Source organism: Oncorhynchus keta, chromosome 14 (genome assembly GCF_023373465.1).
Source record: "Oncorhynchus keta strain PuntledgeMale-10-30-2019 chromosome 14, Oket_V2, whole genome shotgun sequence".
Taxonomy (NCBI): Eukaryota; Metazoa; Chordata; class Actinopteri; order Salmoniformes; family Salmonidae; genus Oncorhynchus; species Oncorhynchus keta.
Window position 1 is genome coordinate 62,739,204 of NC_068434.1, and position 17,741 is coordinate 62,756,944.

At 41.7% G+C, this 17,741-nt stretch overlaps 1 protein-coding gene across 2 annotated transcripts in view; it reads right to left on the reverse strand.

Annotated features, from left to right (window-relative positions):
• The window catches only part of LOC118393753 (cadherin-8-like), an 81,356-nt gene that overhangs the window by 21,679 nt on the left and 41,936 nt on the right, over positions 1 to 17,741 (reverse strand). For both annotated transcript variants that reach the window (XM_035786794.2, XM_035786793.2), the window contains exons 4-6: positions 6,135 to 6,254; positions 1,920 to 2,087; positions 1,528 to 1,715 (exon numbers count right to left, since the gene is read on the reverse strand). In XM_035786794.2, the coding sequence (XP_035642687.1) occupies positions 1,528 to 1,715; positions 1,920 to 2,087; positions 6,135 to 6,254 (476 nt within the window). The remainder of the gene's footprint in view (positions 1 to 1,527; positions 1,716 to 1,919; positions 2,088 to 6,134; positions 6,255 to 17,741) is intronic.

Genomic DNA, 17,741 nt, shown 5'->3' on the forward strand with positions numbered 1-17,741 from the left:
GACCGGCTTGTGTTGCTACAGTATGTGCACATGAAGATGGGGCAGCTTTTTCACTCCATTTTCCCCATGCTTGCCCCTTGTTGATGTCCCCACCTCAGAGCCCTCCTGTGCCATGCATCAAATTCCCATGAGCCTCGGGATAGGATCTGTATGTATACACACAGGCCATTTAGAGACATCAAAGTTCAGTGCTGGCTGGTGGAGGAAGCAGAACTTCCCACTAACATCCCCCGATAGGCCTGAGGGGTGGAAGATAAAAAGCTTAGACCCAAAACAACAAAGCCACTTCCTAGTTTGTGTTTCTGCAGTCATGTTTAGATCAATATTTTTTAACCTTGCCGCAAAGAATCTTTAATAATTTGCACTTGGTATTTGACAGCATTTTATTGAGCTATTTTTGTTGCTGTGGGTGTGGTGGTGCTATTTGCTCCATTTCATCCTTTGTTATTCCACATTGGCTAAGAAAAACTCTACAAGCTGGTACAACAGGGCTCTGAAACCAAGAATATGTTGTTCAGAGTGCGGAACGGAAGCAGAAATACCAGTTCTGCTAAAGTAATCTGAACTTCACCATCTGGAGATGTAGAGGTGAGAAGAGAGTAGGCAGTTGACTTCCTGTTTTTCACATGCAATCTCATCCATCATGCTATTAGCAATGCAGGCAACAGATTCCAGGCCAAGTATACGAGAATAAAGTGACGAGGCAGAGCCACAGCACTGCTGTGACTATGAAATCCTAGAGGGAAGTATCTCAAAGGTCTTATTGATCATGTCTAGTTTGTTCTCAAGCCGTCTGTTTTGTTTAGTAGAGTATAATCTATTCAAGGCAGATCATCAGAAAAAATATTATTTCATTTCATCCAATAGCTTGTTCATAGTTACAGGAAGACACAGTGGATGTCCTAATGTGATGTCATTTAGAATCCAAACGCAATGACATACTATCGCGCATGAATGATCTATAGCTCTAACTCTAGACATTAAACTAACCATGAGTCAAGACGTGAGCACACATCCATCACTCATGTATACACTTGAATACTTCAGGCCTGAAGTAGTTCCTTCTTCTATCATCGCAGTTCTACAGAAAATGTGTGATACTGTATATTGCTGTGTAACGGTAAACGTTTAGATTGCTGGAGGCAAACATGACATATAATTTGTTTTCCCTTTCGTACATTTAATCATCTACCAAATCAACAGTGTACATCTGGTAGCTGTTGTTGATATAGTCTTATAGATCAATTCAATGGTGCATTAATGGGGGTCGCCATCTTTATGCATCTTCGCCATTGAAACTGCTTTGCATGATATATGTAGTACAATAGCATTTTTTCCCCCTGGTCAATTTAAATGAAATCATTCTAGATATACAGTTCTGACCTGTAGCCTGTGTGAACAACCTTCCTCCTTTGATACCCCATCTTGCAATCTAGTATTTGGGCCTTGTTTAAGTTGAAGCTGTTAAAGATATGAAGTGGTTGTTGGTGGAACCCTAGGGCAAAGCAGTTTGCATCAGGTCCTTACCTTCTTCAGACGAAGGATCCCCTCTTGAGTCTGGGCATCTGTAGTGATCTCGAAGACGTCCTTCTCATCACCGTCAATGATGTTGTACGTTGATTTGGCGTTCTCGCCAATGTCCCTATCATTTGCCTTTACCTTGCCACCAGGTTGACCAATGCCAAGCTCCTCTGGGATCACAAACTCGTACAGACCTGAAGAATAGGACACCATGATTATTTCACCCTAACAGTAGATGTTTCCTTATCTATGCGTCGTTATAACTAGTACAATTCTGATTATTGTGGAAATTCAAGGAAAAAACACAACGCAGCAAAACAACAACTAATACATTCAGATTTGCCGATGATGGGTTCTAACTATAGTTGTATGGAGAGAGAATCGGACATTTTGTTTACTTTTTGAGAACTTTGGCGGGTTATCGTTGACATCTGTTAGTGTGACAGTAACTGTTGTTGTCCCTGACAACCCTCCCATATGACCACCCATGTCTTTTGCTTGAATGACGACCAGGTACTCCTCTCGCATCTCTCGATCCATCCCATGTAAAGCAATTTTAATGATCGCTGAAAGCAAAAAAAGAAATGAACATCAAATACATTGTTCTTGCAAAAAAATCAACATACACATAAATGAACAGAATGGGGTATACAAAGGCATTCATAACACTTGACATGATTGCTTCACTGCACCTTTAAGAGTGTTGCAGTATCCTTCATTACAAGCTTTAAGCATTTATTTTATTAAACAGTGGTGGAATTTCTGACAGAACACCTGGAGAGAAGCTCTGATCCTGTGGTTGGCATTGCAAATCAATGTGTTTGATTGCTGAAGTGTTGTACTGCTGTCTGCGAGTAATTTGTGCTCTGATTGAATGGAAATTACGCTGTCCAGGTGCGTAATGCACCCTGAAAATCTGAAGGGACACCAAGTACATGAGGATGGCTGGGGGGTGGATAATTTAGCTTTTTTTTTAACAGCTGAAACAAAATCAATTTTTATACTTAATTGTATGTAAAAAAAAAATGTTATTTATTTCTGCACATCTAAGCATACCTTTTGAGCTGTCTGTATCCTCCTGACTGGTGGTTCAATTAAAAAAAAAAAAAGCTAAATATGATTCTCTGCATCTCTGTAAAAGAGTCAATGTCTTATTCAGTGCATTTAGTATTTTGATTGCTTTTCTAAAGTCTACCAACCTTGCCAGCAGGCATGCCAGCTAAGATAGTTAGACAAGCTAGCTGCTCTAACTTGATTGATAGCCTGACATGTCTTTGTGGTAGCTAGTTATGGGAGATTGGGAACCTATCTGGCATAGCTAAAGCCAATATTATAAAATTGCTAAGTGGCTTTTTGTATTACAGAGAATAAAAAATATACAGTACCAGTCAAAAGTTTGGACACACCTACTCATTCAAGGGTTTTCTTTATTTTTACTATTTTCTACATTGTAATAGTGAAGACATCAAAACTACATCAAAACTATTAAATAACACACATGGAATCACCTAGTAACCAAAAAATTGTTAAACAAATCTGAATTTATTTTAGATTTTAGATTCTTCAAAGTAGCCACCCTTTGCCTTGATGACAGCTTTGCACACTCTTGGCATTCTCTCAACCATCTTCACCTGGAATGCTTTTCCAACAGTCTTGAAGTAGTTCCCACATGTAATGAGCAATTGTTGGCTGCTTTCCTTCACTCTGCGGTCCAACTCATACCAAACCACCTCAATTGGGTAGAGGTCAGGTCATTGTGGAGGCCAGGTCATCTAATGCAGCACTCCATCACTCTCCTTCTTCGGTCAAAAAGCCCTTACATAGCCTGGAGGTGTGTTTTGGGTCATTGTCCTGTTGAAAAACAAATGATAGTCCCACTAAGCGCAAACCAGATGGGATGGCGTATTGCTGCAGAACGCTGTGGTAGCCATGCTGGTTAAATGTGCCTTGAATTCTAAATAAATAACAGACAGTGTTACCAGCAAAGCACCCCCACACAATCACACCTCCTCCTCCGTGTTTCACGGTGGGAACCACACATGCGTAGATCATCCTTTCACCAACTCTACGTCTCACAAAGACACGGTGGTTGGAACCAAACATCTCACATTTGGACTCAACAGAGCAAAGGACAGATTTCCACCGGTCTAATGTCCATTACTCATGTTTCTTGGCCCAAGTTGTTTCTTTGCAGCAATTTGACCATGTAGGCCTGATTCACGCAGTCTCCTCTGAACAGTTGATGTTGAGATGTGTCTGTTACTTGAACTCTGTGAACCATTTATTTTGGCTTTCAATCTGAGGTGCAGTTCATTCTAATGAACATATCCTCTGCAGCAGAGATAACTCTGGGTCTTCCTTTTCTGTGGTGGTCCTCATGACAGTCAGTTTCCTCATAGCACTTGATGGTTTTAGAGACTGCACTTGAAAAAAACATTCAATGTTCTTGAAATGTTCCACATTGACTGACCTTCATGTCTTAAATTAAGGATGGACTGTCACTTCTTTTTGCTTATTTTGTAACGTCGTTCTTCGTTTGTAGAAAGAGAGTCGGACCGAAATGCAGCGTAGTGGTTACTCATGTCTTTAATGAAGAGATCGCGATACGTGAAATAACTTATACATATACAAAAACAACAAACGGAAAGTGAAACCTATTACAGCCTATCTGGTGAAACTACACAGAGATAGGAACAATCACCCACGAAATACACAGAGAAACCCCGGCTACCTAAATACGGTTCCCAATCAGAGACAACGAGAATCACCTGACTCTGATTGAGAACCGCCTCAGGCAGCCAAGCCTATACAACACCCCTACTCAGCCGCAATCCCAAATACTACAAACCCCCAATACGAAACACAACATTAAACCCATGTCACACCTTGGCCTGACCAAATATATAACAAAAACACAAAACACTAAGACCAAGGCGTGACATATTTGACTTGGTCTTTTACCAAATAGGGCTATATTTTGTATACCACCCCTACCTTGTCACAACACAACTGATTCTTTGAAGAATCTAAAACATAAAATATATTTTGATTTGCTTAACACTTTTTTGGTTACTACATGTTTCTACATGGGTTATTTCACAGTGACGATGTTTTCACTATTATTCTACAATGTAGAAGAAAAAAAAGAAAAACCCTGGAAGGAGTTAGTTTGTCCAAACTTTTGACTGGTACAGTATATACAAAAACAATGTTTATGCAGAATTGACCTTATTGACTGCAGTGGCAAAGTGCAGAATATGAACAGCTCAGGGCAAGGATAATCCGCTCAGAAAACAGAGGCCGGTAGAATAATCGAATAAATAATCAACACTTAATAAAGGTCTGCTTTATCCTGACACACTTGGCATATTATGCCAGATGGGGGGTGGAGGGGGGGGGGTTTAGACTCTATTATCAGAGAAATAACTTTTATGCTACACTGTCTTGAAGAAACGTTTTTTTACACTACGGAAATGACTTTGAAGCAGGTAAGAACAACTCTCCCTAAAAGAGGTGCTCGCACACACACAAACTCACACGTATGCACTTCAGTTATCCTCTGTTGCTCACTCTACTGTCATCTCTGTTGATCATCGTTAGCTATTCAAATTAATTCCTAATCACGGAAAAGGATGGAAAGACAAACACTCATTTCCATAGATATTTTCTAGGATTCTTTTTCTACCGTCCATTAACCAAGTGATGGATTGGGGCATGATGTTTATTTATTTATCAAATGCCTTTCATTTCCTTCATGGTGTTGGAAGTGTCAAATGGATTATAATGTTTGTTTTTCCCTTACCTTTTATTTGTCATTAACATTCATTAAAACATCTGGCTCACTTGAATGAGCCATCTGCATGTGCTCAGTAATCATGCAAAGCGTACACGCTGATCCTCAAATTGTCCTTTGATAGATGGATTCAATATACCTTTCTCCATTTTATTGTGGTAGATGTGAGTGATTAAAATGCATAATATTGTTGAGGAGGAAACAGGGTTTCTACATGTAGAAATATGTCTTCGTATGTGTTATGTACATAGAGTTTTGACGTTCTTGGAGCTTGTTTATTGTATGTTGTTTTTCCAAATTGTGAGCAGTTGATTTCCATCTCATTGCTTATTAATGTAATTTCACCATTATTTAATCATGTTGCTTACAGACACACTGTTAACAAGTCGGCTGAAAATGCAATTAGGAAAACAACAAAGTCAAGGTTGAAGAATAAGCAGACGGCAGATGGAATTAAAAAAGATAGCGCTGTCATTTATATGTAACAGTCCTTGAATATCTTGTCGGGAGTTATGTCCTCAAAATGCAAATATAATCTGTATGCTGAGTAATTGTCTATGTATGGATAATATGCATTCGATCTGTAAATGTAGCTGAAACAACACTTGTTTTGACTGCAATCGAATCATGAAAAAGGAGAGTATCTGTTCAGGGTCAACAACTTTACATGCCATGACCCTGAAAGTTACATTTATTTTGCAATGTTGAGGAAAGAGCTGCAAGTAATCATTTCACTGTACAGTTTACACATGCTGGTTCCTGTACATGTGACGAATAAACTTTAATTTGATTTAGTATTTCACCGTGGCAATCCACTCACCAGTGTTGGGGTCTATGGAGAAGTAGGGCTGTCCTTCCAGTATGCTGTACACAAGTTTAGCACTGTTTCCATAGACTGGGTCATCTGCGTCTGTTGCCGTCACCCTAGTGACTGAGGTACCTGTACGTGAGAAAGGGCACATTATTAAAAATAGAGTGGACTTCTGACACCCATAATCACTCCTTACAGCTAGCTTCTCCCCTTGTAATCTTCCTGGTTCCACTATAAAGCCAGAGGTACTTATTGGTAAGGTTAAAGACAAGCTTATTGCTAAACACATGAATGACACAGCATACTGTGCTACAACGTCCCAACAGAGAACACTATCATACAGTGAAGGCTTTGAAAAATGAACAATAAAGAGCAGGGCTGATGCTGATGCCCAACTCGTCATTAGTCTGTGGCTCAGGTGGGAAGAGAATAAAAGGAGGAAAGCTGTTCGTAGGAAGCAACTTGACAGTACAGATGGTATGGTAATTTTTTTTTTGTAAAATATGTTCTCAGGTGTTCTGACAACATCGGTAAATGTTCATGGTTACAGAAGGCATCAGGCCTAGCCACAGGTATCCAGGCCTGTTGTCTGCAGGAGACAGAATGGGTCATAGTGGGGGACAACACTAGTTAAGGCCACCTCTGTGCCTGTCATTAGGCTGTGCCATTAATCTGGCACAAACAAAGTAATAACACCAGGCCAGTTTAACATGGTGCTTCTCAGTTTTAATGTAAGGATGCTGACTTTTTTTCTATTCTAGTTCATTTTTCTGCTGATTGTTGTTAGGGCCATTGAAAGAAAAAGTGGAATACAGGTGGATCTGTTTCCCTCATGCAGCTGCTGGCAAGGTACACACAGTCTGTTGGCCCAAACTCCTCTGTTGTACCTTGTATTACCTGGCTTTGGGGCTTGGCAAATGTTTTTGAGGCTGAGAGCATGAGTTGTGCCTTTGTAGATACAGACATTCTGCAGTTCAGAATATGTGGTGCTCATCATCAGTTTTACAGGTACACTGAATAATATTCTCATGAGCCTATTCATATGACATGTTACAGAATAAAGACCCACTCCAGTAGAATTTCAAGACTGTTTCATGAGAGAGGGTCATTAAATATTGCACATGTGGGGAATGCATTTCCTGTTTATACAGCCCAAACATGTCAAGCAATGATTAATAGTAACCCTGTCCTCCCTTTTACAAAAGCAAAACAAAGCATATAGACCAGGGGTGTCAAACTCATTTCGCATCGTGGGCCACATACGGCCTAGGAGATGTCAAGTGGGCCGGACCATTAAAATTATACCATACTCTGCTATAAATAACAAAATATCATGTCTTTCCTTTGTTTTGGTGTAAAGAAGCACAAGAACATTAGGAAAATATTGAAATTTAATGAACTATCCTTTTACAAAACATTTCATGAAACACCTCATATTTCCTTACAAATATTTATTTATATAATTCCAACACCGGTTTTCCTTTTTTCTCCATGAACTGTCCGATTTCCTCTCGTAGATCAAAGAAATGCCTCAGCACAGCGCCTCCGCTTAACCATCTCACTTCAGTGTGGTATGGCAGGCTGTGGGTAATGTTGCTGTCGCTGAGAAGTTTGTCAAACTGACGATGGTTCAGACCTCTGGACCGGATGAAATTTACAGTGCGAACAACCACCTCCATGACGTGGTCCATTTTCAGCGACTTGCAACACAATGCCTCCTGGTGCAAAAATACAGTGAAATGTCCAGAAACGATCTCCTCCATTAAGGGATTGTACTTTGTCTTTGAACTTTGTCGCGACACCTGCTTTCTTTCCGACCATGGATGGCGCGCCGTCTGTAGCCAGGCTGACAGCGCGGGACCAGTCCACTCCAACTCTGTCCAATGCAGCAACGACAGAGCCGAAAATGTCCTCGGCTGTTGTGGTGTCCATCATTGGCACCAACTCAAGAAACTCTTCAGTAACAGTCAATGTCTCATCAACTCCTCGAATAAATATGGCCAGTTGGGCCACGTCTGTGATGTCAGTGCTCCAATTGCCACGGAAAATGCAATAAATGACTTGACTCTCTGTTTCAATTGACTGTCTAAATCTGCCGATAGTTCCGAAATCCTCTCTGCTATAGTATTCCTCGGGCTAATATTGGCAAAAGCTTGTCGCTTCTCGGGACATACAAGTTCAGCCGCCTTCATCATGCATCGTTTAACAAAGTCACCGTCGGAATACGGCTTCGATGCTAATGCTATTTCGCTAGCAATTAGGTAGCTGGCTTTTACCGCTGCTTCACTGACTTCTCGGCTCTGGATGAAAGTTGACTGCTGTTTCCTCAGACCCGCCAGCAATTCGTTAATCTTATCTCTTCTCAGTTGTCCTTGCAAGCCGTCATATTTTTCGCTGTGATGAGTCTCGTAGTGGCGTCGAATATTATATTCCTTCAATACCGAAACTTGTTGCAAACACACCAAGCACAAAGGTTTTCCGTGCATCTCTGTAAATAAATAGGACGTGGTCCATTTTTCTTTGAAAATTCTACACTCCTTATCTACTTTTCTCCGTTTGGATAACGACATTTTGGCTAATGAGGGTGTAGCGGAGAGGTAGAGACCAAGGTATTAACAACGTCGTAACAAGCAGCAGATGGCGCATTGATACCGTCTGCTGTTTTCAGTCTGTCTCAGTGATGCGGCTTGTCTTCTACTCTGATGGAAAGAGTGCGCCCCTTAGCGGATAATCCATGAATTGCAGCGAATTAAAAATATTAATTCCATGTCTTTTATGCATTTTTTCCACTTTCAAATTATCCTGCGGGCCTGATCGAACCTCCTTGGGGGCCGGTTCCGGCCCGCGGGCCGTATGTTTGACACCCCTGATATAGACCATCATTGCACTTTGACTCAAAAACCTGCTTTGCTATTGCTACCCAATTATTTCACATAGAGAGCCTCAAGTGGCCCTTTGAGACATGTGTTTGTTGGTAATGTATGTGCTGTGATGACCCTTACTGTTGCCAGGGCTTACCTTTACATTTCATACTGCTTATTATTTCTAAGGCTGTGTGTGTGTGTGTGTGTGTGTGTGTGTGTGTGTGTGTGTGTGTGTGTGTGTGTGTGTGTGTGTGTGTGTGTGTGTGTGTGTGTGTGTGTGTGTGTGTGTGTGTGTGTGTGTGTGTGTGTGTGTCTGAGAGTGTGTACATGTATGCGTGCTGCAGATGGGCTACGTTGTATCAAACCCTTACATGACATTTTATGCTATATCATTCATATACACTGTTTTCCCTGTGGCTGAAAATCACAGAACAGCTTCAAATACTGTTACAATACCAGAACTGTAGTAAACCTAGATTAATTGAAAGTGTCACAAAGTCTTTGTTTAGGGAATGGGCAGGGAATGTATGGAACTAATACAAATTAATTACAAATGAAGTACTATTGATGTATTCAACAATACAAATTAATCTATTCCTGCAAAGCTGGTTGAGAATAATGTATATGGTATATGCTATAGGTATTTGCCAATTGTCAAATTAAATTAAGACAGGACAGGAAATTGCTCCACTTTTCAGAGATAATAAGGCTTATCTGCCTAAAAGTTAAATTGCTAATACTACAATGGCAGTGGGAAAATGGAGCCATATTTGCATTTAATTATGAAAGCACCTTCATACTTCTGATTGCTTGAAAGGTGTGTCTGCAGCAAATAGCAAATCCAAACTATGTGACAATACATAGGGATTGAAGTGTGGAACAAAACAGTGGAACTAGTGGGCCATGAAACAGCCCCCTCTACCTTTTTCCTTACAGGGGTGTACATTCCTCCACTCCTCTGATAAAAAAAAATATGAGGGATTAAAAAAGCTTCTGTTTGGCACGGTTTCAAATCAGTAAAGATTCGCTTGTCCTTCCTGGATATTGTACTGAGAATTCGGGGACACTCATGACTGCAGAGTTGGATGCACCTCTGGGCCCTTGGTCGAGGAAACTCAATTGTGGGAATATTGTCTCTGGTTTGATTTGATGCCCGTAGCCCACCGGTGCAATTACAAAGATGTAATACCTATCAACTTTAGGAGATGAAAAATAACAATCGCTTATAAAAATGAAATTCCAAAGCTGATTTGGGTCTGTGACAAAACCTCTGCAGGTTAGAGGCCTAAATCGACTGACGTGTGCAGTCACACTACTGACGTTAATTCTCAAACAAATGTCACTTACAGTATGTGGTAGTATCTGAACTACCTTTGAGATGATCGAATGAATCCATGCTATTCCCCTGTCTAAAGACATGTGTCATGGACTTTGTTTTCTTCCAGTAGCCCACAAACACCAGGAGATGCTACAGGTTGTGTTATTGTGGTAAACCTAATGTAATCTCATTAATATTAACTAGAGTACTGAGGACTTATTGCTACACAAATTATGAAAACAAATGTTATGCCCACAGGTTATGAAACTATTAAGCAATTAGGAGTTATGGTCATAGTCTTTATGATGCTAGCGTTTCAAGAGCAAGTGCGGGATAAAGATGTTGGGGTATATCCTTTTGTCTCGTCAGATGAAAAACTAAGAAGGCACCTCCCATTTACTGTGTACACTGCTACAGTGATAGAAAATCAATAGGAATCTTCCTTGAAAACTGGAGAGGGGATAAATCCAGAGGCTTAGTGATGTCAGTTGTGGCACTGTGGCAGTGGGAGTGGGAGCTCTTGGTTAGTGCAATGGCTTTGTTTTCCAGTGTCATAATTGTTTCAGCCTTGTCAGTGACCCATGAGGCTAACAGGACGCCAGACAGGCTATCCTGGTTGGCTCGCCACTGACAGTGAGGGAGAATGGGGCTCTGTGGCCACGTGTACATGTATGCAGTCACTGAGACATACGGAAAGTAGTATCCGACTCTAAAACCTTGGATACACCAGTGCTGTTATCTCACTGTGTCTGCACTGTGGGGTGCACATAGACTACGGTGTCTGTCTCCAAGAACACCATGCTCAGTGGTTAGAATGGCAGAATTATTCACGTCTTGCCTCATCGAAACGTACCACATTTTCTATCTGAGATTGCAAATAATATACAAATAAATATTATGAAAAGAATGTCCTTGAAAGGATTACTCATTCACATCTTTACATATTTATACTCAAACGTATTGAATAATACAGTATGTGAATTAGGTTTCAATGACTCATCAGGTTGATGAATGGATGTTCCCCAGGTCCATCATCTCCTCTGGTTTCTAGGTCAAATCAAATGAGTGCCAGTCCTCAACTGGCTGACCGGTAGTCAATGGTCTATGAATGCACTAGCCTTGTGACAAGAGAATGACCATGTATTGATTGCCATCAGATAGATATTGGCACTGTTATCTTTTGTGGCTATGCCGCGATAAAAAAAATAGCTCATGGTCAGACTAAGAGACTCATGTGGATTGGCTAGCTTGCTGTGGTGAATGCTGCTGCTGTGTGACCCAGTTGATTGAAATGCATAGACTGGGAAACACATTAAGCACTGTCAGGCCTGTTGTCAAATGAAAATAGCAGGCCAAAGCTCTTGAATATAGAAATAGGGTAAACAAGGGTTCAGTAAACAACCATCTACTGTAGGTGCAATGCCATACTTGGAAAGCTACCAATGTATTATCAGAGTTGTCAACCAGGTTCTATATGGGTTAAACATGAACTTTGAGGCAGATGGATCGGATGGAAATTCTGAAACAAATCAGTATGGAAATGACTTGAAAGTGTCAACTTTGTCATCTGCCATTCAACATGGAAGTCCAATTTCCCACCCAATGTTCAATCCGGTATGATTTACAACTAGCACTGTCATTAGAAATGGTGTCACAGCACATGCCATATTGCTCATAATGAGACATGAGCACGTGGTAAATGTCTGACAAGAAATAATAATCAGTCAGTAAAACATTGTCTCCCTCAACAGATCACTCATCATAACCCTGGCCATGCGTACTAATGCTCAACATTGTGTGCAAGTAGGGCTACTTTAATGGATATGAGGAAGAAATGAAAGACATCACGGTCAGGGCAGTCTGAATCTATGAGGATCAAAATCCATGTGTTTACATAAAAGAAGTGTTGAATATCAGAGAGATACTGTGTAGGCCCAGACAGGAAACTAGAGAATATCCCCCCAAAAATTGCTCCCCTGAGCCAGTGATGGATAGGGTACGTCATGCCTGTGAAGTGTAAGGGACTGTCACACATAACCACTTACATTGTCATTTTTGCAGTACAATTAATGGTATTTTTCTAAGACACAGAGGAAGCCTTCACTGAGAAACTAGAAGGGAATGTGTGTGTGTGTGTGTGTGTGTGTGTGTGTGTGTGTGTGTGTGTGTGTGTGTGTGTGTGTGTGTGTGTGTGTGTGTGTGTGTGTGTGTGTGTGTGTGTGTGTGTGTGTGTGTGTGTGTGTGTGTGTGTGTGCGTGTGCGTGTGTGTGTGTGTGTTGCAGGGGGAGTGACAAGGAAACCTTACATAACAAGCAGGCTGTGGAGTGTGAGCCGTGACAAGCCGTTTACAGGAACCACAGGAACAAAACAATTAAGAGTGTCCTTTGTTCACCACTGATGGCTGAGACATATGCCGCCATTTTAAAGTGTTGTGTCATTGAATCACTTTAATTAGTTCTTAGGAAATGTGTGCAACATGCAGATAGTTCAGGGAAGAAAGTTAGAGACAGAATGGGACACTTCACATATTTAATTGCTCCCAGGACAGATATAATGGCTGGGCAATAACAAATGAAAAGTCAGGGTATATGTTCTAATGAATATATTCATCCTGAGTAAGTGACCATAATGGGGTTCTTTCCAATACTCTAACAGCAAGGGGTGTAAATATTTAGTACAAATTATGTTTTCGAAAAACAAGTTACAATATGCTGTAGGAACAGTTCTGGAAAGTGATAGTGTGGTTAAGGTTTATTCAATAGACTGAAACTGGCCATGGTCAACAGAGACTTGAAACCAAGAATGACAGTGTTACAATAATGTCCAATGCACTACACTGACACAGACAAATAGAGTGTAAGCACACTGTTTTTACATACCTAGATTTGCATTGTAAATTGTCTTTGTCTTGTAAAATGTATCCAAATGACCCCTACGTCGCACTACAACGCTGTAGTCAAAGGTCCCATTAACCTGGGGGGCAGCAGCTGAGGGTGAGCCTGGGACTTTTGAATGGCACATAGGACCAACTACCACAGGTATAACCTTTGACATGGGTCTGACACCTACTAGAGAACTGTATCAAAACATGCACCTTGTACTCAGAGGCAATGTGAGGGTAAGAGGGAACACCGGAGAACCTATCGTTGAGTCAAAAGGGTTAACATGCTTCCCGGAGGAATCTGAGAGGTAAGACCAAAAGCACTGTACGTGACTTGTGACTCAATGCATCAGTCAGGCATATGGAGTATTTCTACTGCCTCCTGACGAGCAATCCATCATTGGGAACACACAGAAGCTTGTGGGCACTTACACTACGTCCCTATAAAATGCATACGCACGCATACACACACACACAAAAACACACAACAGATGGATTTCACAAAGAAGAGAGCAAATAAAATGGAAAGCGTCTCCAAACTCCAAGTCATCTCCTGCTTTGTTTCCACTCCGTGAAGTGAGGTGAAATTTTAAAGGGCAGCCAATTACCCAGAAGCCCTTATGTGAGATAGTCATACCTGTTCACTGACTGGTGCTGGATTGACTACTGTGGACACCAGCCTATGACTGTGGAGAAACCACAGACTGGTTAAATCGATACTCCGGTGTAAGGAGCAATGCAACTGTCAATATTTTACTAACAGTGAAACTGGAAAATGGCACTGTGCTCCAGAAAAAAACAAGCCAAATACCAACAAGAGCAGGGAGGTGAAGAAGAAAAACACTCCTCAAAGAATAATCATCATCTACACAACATATAACAGGCTGAGTGCTGTTTAAAGGTTTCCCCACATAGGTTAGAGAAGTGGTGGAGAAAGCATGAGCAAAGGCAGTGTAACAGAACATTGGCTTTTGTTAATGGGACAGGCATCTGTGAGGATCACAAAGGCTCCACATACAGGAGATTTACCACTTGATCTCACGTTCTTATGTTTCTTTTTCAAATGACCTTGCTGCATAGACATTTATGCCTTCCCTTTATTCTCTGCTGTGATTGGATGGGCATCTTTGCTCAAGTCTCTGCCACCTTGGTGAATGTGTGTTCCCTCCCATTTATGTGTCTTTGTGGAATCCCCACTAACCAGCCATGCCACATGAATCTTCTGCTGGGCCCGTTCAGGAAGTGTGAGCAGAGGAGTGACACTCTCACCCACACACACAAAAAAAAAAAAATCATACATGTGTGTTTACTGAAGTGATACTCAGAAAGCTCTTTACTTTTGTGTGTGTTCTCCACTTGTGTTCTCCAAGAGGAGATGCATACTTAAGTTACTGTGGGTAGAATCATGGACCTTTTTCTTCTCTAGTAAGTGTTGTCTTTGTGTACTGTCTTTAAGCCTTTTGAAATGACTATAAAGATAAAGTGTTTGTTTTTTTCTCCACAGGATGCAATCAGTGCTTTTTAATTTGGGAGAGCACGGTTGTGCGCCTGTGGGGACCAAACAACTAGGGTTTGTACCTATGACAATTAATAATGCAGACAGAGAAAGATGGGAGGGCATAGGATCCTGCACTCACTGCTGAGTACTCTACAATCACCAGGAGCAAGAAGAGCATGAGCATAGACAACTGTTCCCCCAACGCATTCCTTCAAACACACACACACACACACACACACACACACACACACACACACACACACACACACACACACACACACACACACACACACACACACACACACACACACACACACACACACACACACACACACACACACACACACACACACACACACACACACACACACACACACACACACACACACACACACATAGGAAAGAGTTTGGGGGTGGAAAACAAGTGAAATATAGTGAGAGAGATACACAGAGATAGCGGGGAAAAGAGGCAGGGAGTAAAAAGAGCAAGAGCGAGAGGGAGAGGGAGAGCTGTAGAGAAAAAGCCTCAACGCAACATTACATATCTGCAGCTCTCCTCCTGCATAATTAATGAGTGGAGCAATATTTTGAACTGAAGAATGTCTGAGAGAAAGCAACCTGGCACCCCAGCAGATATGAATAAGCATGGCCAATGCTGGGGTGCGAATTAGAACAGTTTCGCATTCAGCAATCACTCCTCGCCTCACTCCCACCCATCATGCAGCCTTTGGGTTTCCCTGTTCACCTCCAGTCAATTCATAATAGGGTTGGGTCGGTATCCAGATTTTCATACCGTTTCTGCACTATACTGGGGTATACGGTATTACCTAATGTGCACACAAGGGGCGCTATAAAAATAAAACACTAAACAATTTAGGCGTCAGGAATCTTGATCCAGTAGGGGATTCCATATCTCTGCTGTAACCAAGAACTTTGATCTTGACATCTAGCCACTAGCTAGCAAGTTAGCAAATCAAATGCATAGCTGGAGCACTGAGCTGGATATCAATTATTTGACACATCTTAGATTTCTTATAGTTATACTTAACATAAAGTTATATTCAGTGGCTTGCTCCCAAAACCGAAAAAATAAAAACATATATATATACGGTTTAAAATCATACCATCAATTTCACAATACCCCGGCCGGTATACAGTACAAACGGCCTAATTCATAATATGCTCAATAAAACTTTGCGCATGTAAAGCTGCCCTCTCACATTGTCATCTCTTCCATGCAAATGTCAATAATGTAAATGAACGTCTGCTTCCAACTCACACTCTCAAGCACGTAGATCCCCTGAACGCAGCTCACTCTCCAGATCCCAATCCCCTGAATTCTGATCACCCGTTCACACACCTGTATGTCATTACCACTTAGTTCAGTTCTTTGCACCCCATCATTGTGAGGTATTGTTTGTTTGGTGACACACTTCTATGCGGAGCACTGTTTTTTCCCTGTAATTTAATCCTCCTGTGTATGATAGTTTCGTTACTAGCCTTTTCCCTGCCTGTACTGTTGCCTTTTAGGACCCCCTGTGTATGACCTTCTGCCTGCCCCTGGACCCTGCTACCTGCCTCCTCCTGTGGTCCTTTACCAATAAACACCTGCTGCGCCCTGTACTTGAAACCAGCTCTCTGTCTCCCATTGTGTTCATTACAAAATCAAAATATATATATATGTTAGGAAGGTGACATGAGCACCTCACTGTGTTTTTACATGTGGGAACTGGACTACGCTTGCCAGCTAAATTAAGTATGTGAAAAGCTAGGCAGCATAAATGTAATATCAACGTAAATCATATGACGGCCGCTACGGTATACACTGGGCCTTGATTAGGCCTGTAGTATCACATATAGCATGTTCCATTCTCAGCATGCTCTCCATTCCTCCCTTCTCCATCATGAGAGGGATAATGTCAGTGTCGAGCATCGTACTGATTACCTTGTCAAAGGGGATCAGTCGCATTACTCCAGCCGACACAATGCTGCCGAGACCCATTAGCACTGGCCTTGGGTGTTTATGTACCTTCCTCTCACCACAAGAGCTGCCCGGACAAAAACACACTTCAGCTCATTCATTTCCCTCTCTTTTATCACATGTTGTCTCTTATCTCTTCTTCGTTTTTTTGGGATTCATGGCCGGGTGACTTTTGAAAAGCGCCAGTCGGGGGTTTTGTCCTTTGTGTCATTGAGCTCTTTACCATTCATCCGCAGAGCCAATCTTATGCAGAACATATTGAAGGGCATCATTACCTGGGAGCCTGTAGTTTTTGTTCACTCACCAAGGAAGACCAAGCTGAGGTATTAGAGAGGGAGAGATCAGGCTGAGCCACACAGGGGAGCAGGACAAATGACACGCAAACAACAGCAAATTTGGAACTGCAAGGCACAGTTGTATTAATGCAGTTGTTGGTATGTTAGGTGTGCCACAGAGTGCATGCTACGTAGAAAGCCTGCATACCGTATGCTACAAAGAACAAATGCCTTAGGAGGCTTTGAAAGACCAGAGACTCATCATATTACATGCATAATTCAGAGTTACGCTGGATAATAAATAACGTGATGAATAAGTCATGTGTGAGTCAGTGTGTGTGTGTGTGTGTGTGTGTGTGTGTGTGTGTGTGTGTGTGTGTGTGTGTGTGTGCGTGCGTGCGTGCGTGCGTGCGTGCGTGCGTGCGTGCGTGTGTGCTCTTTCATTATTTTGGTACAACCCGACAGATGCGGCAGCTGGGTGATTGATTCAATTGAATGATGGCAGAACCAGTCCAGACATGCCTGTTGTCTCTGAATATTCACACTGTTTGTCTGACAAAACAACAAATTCCCAAAACTTGAAATTGTTTTCCCTCATCCAACAAGCCATATCAAAAGGCTGTTTCAGAAGAGGAATATAGATTTGTATGTAAGCATAGGTAACCATATGGAGAGAGAGTGAGAGAGCGAGAGAGCGAGAGAGAGAGAGAGAGCGAGAGAGAGAGTGAGAGAGAGAGAGAGAGAGAGAGAGAGAGAGAGATAGAGAGAGAGTGAGAGAGCGAAAATGTGCGAGAGAGAG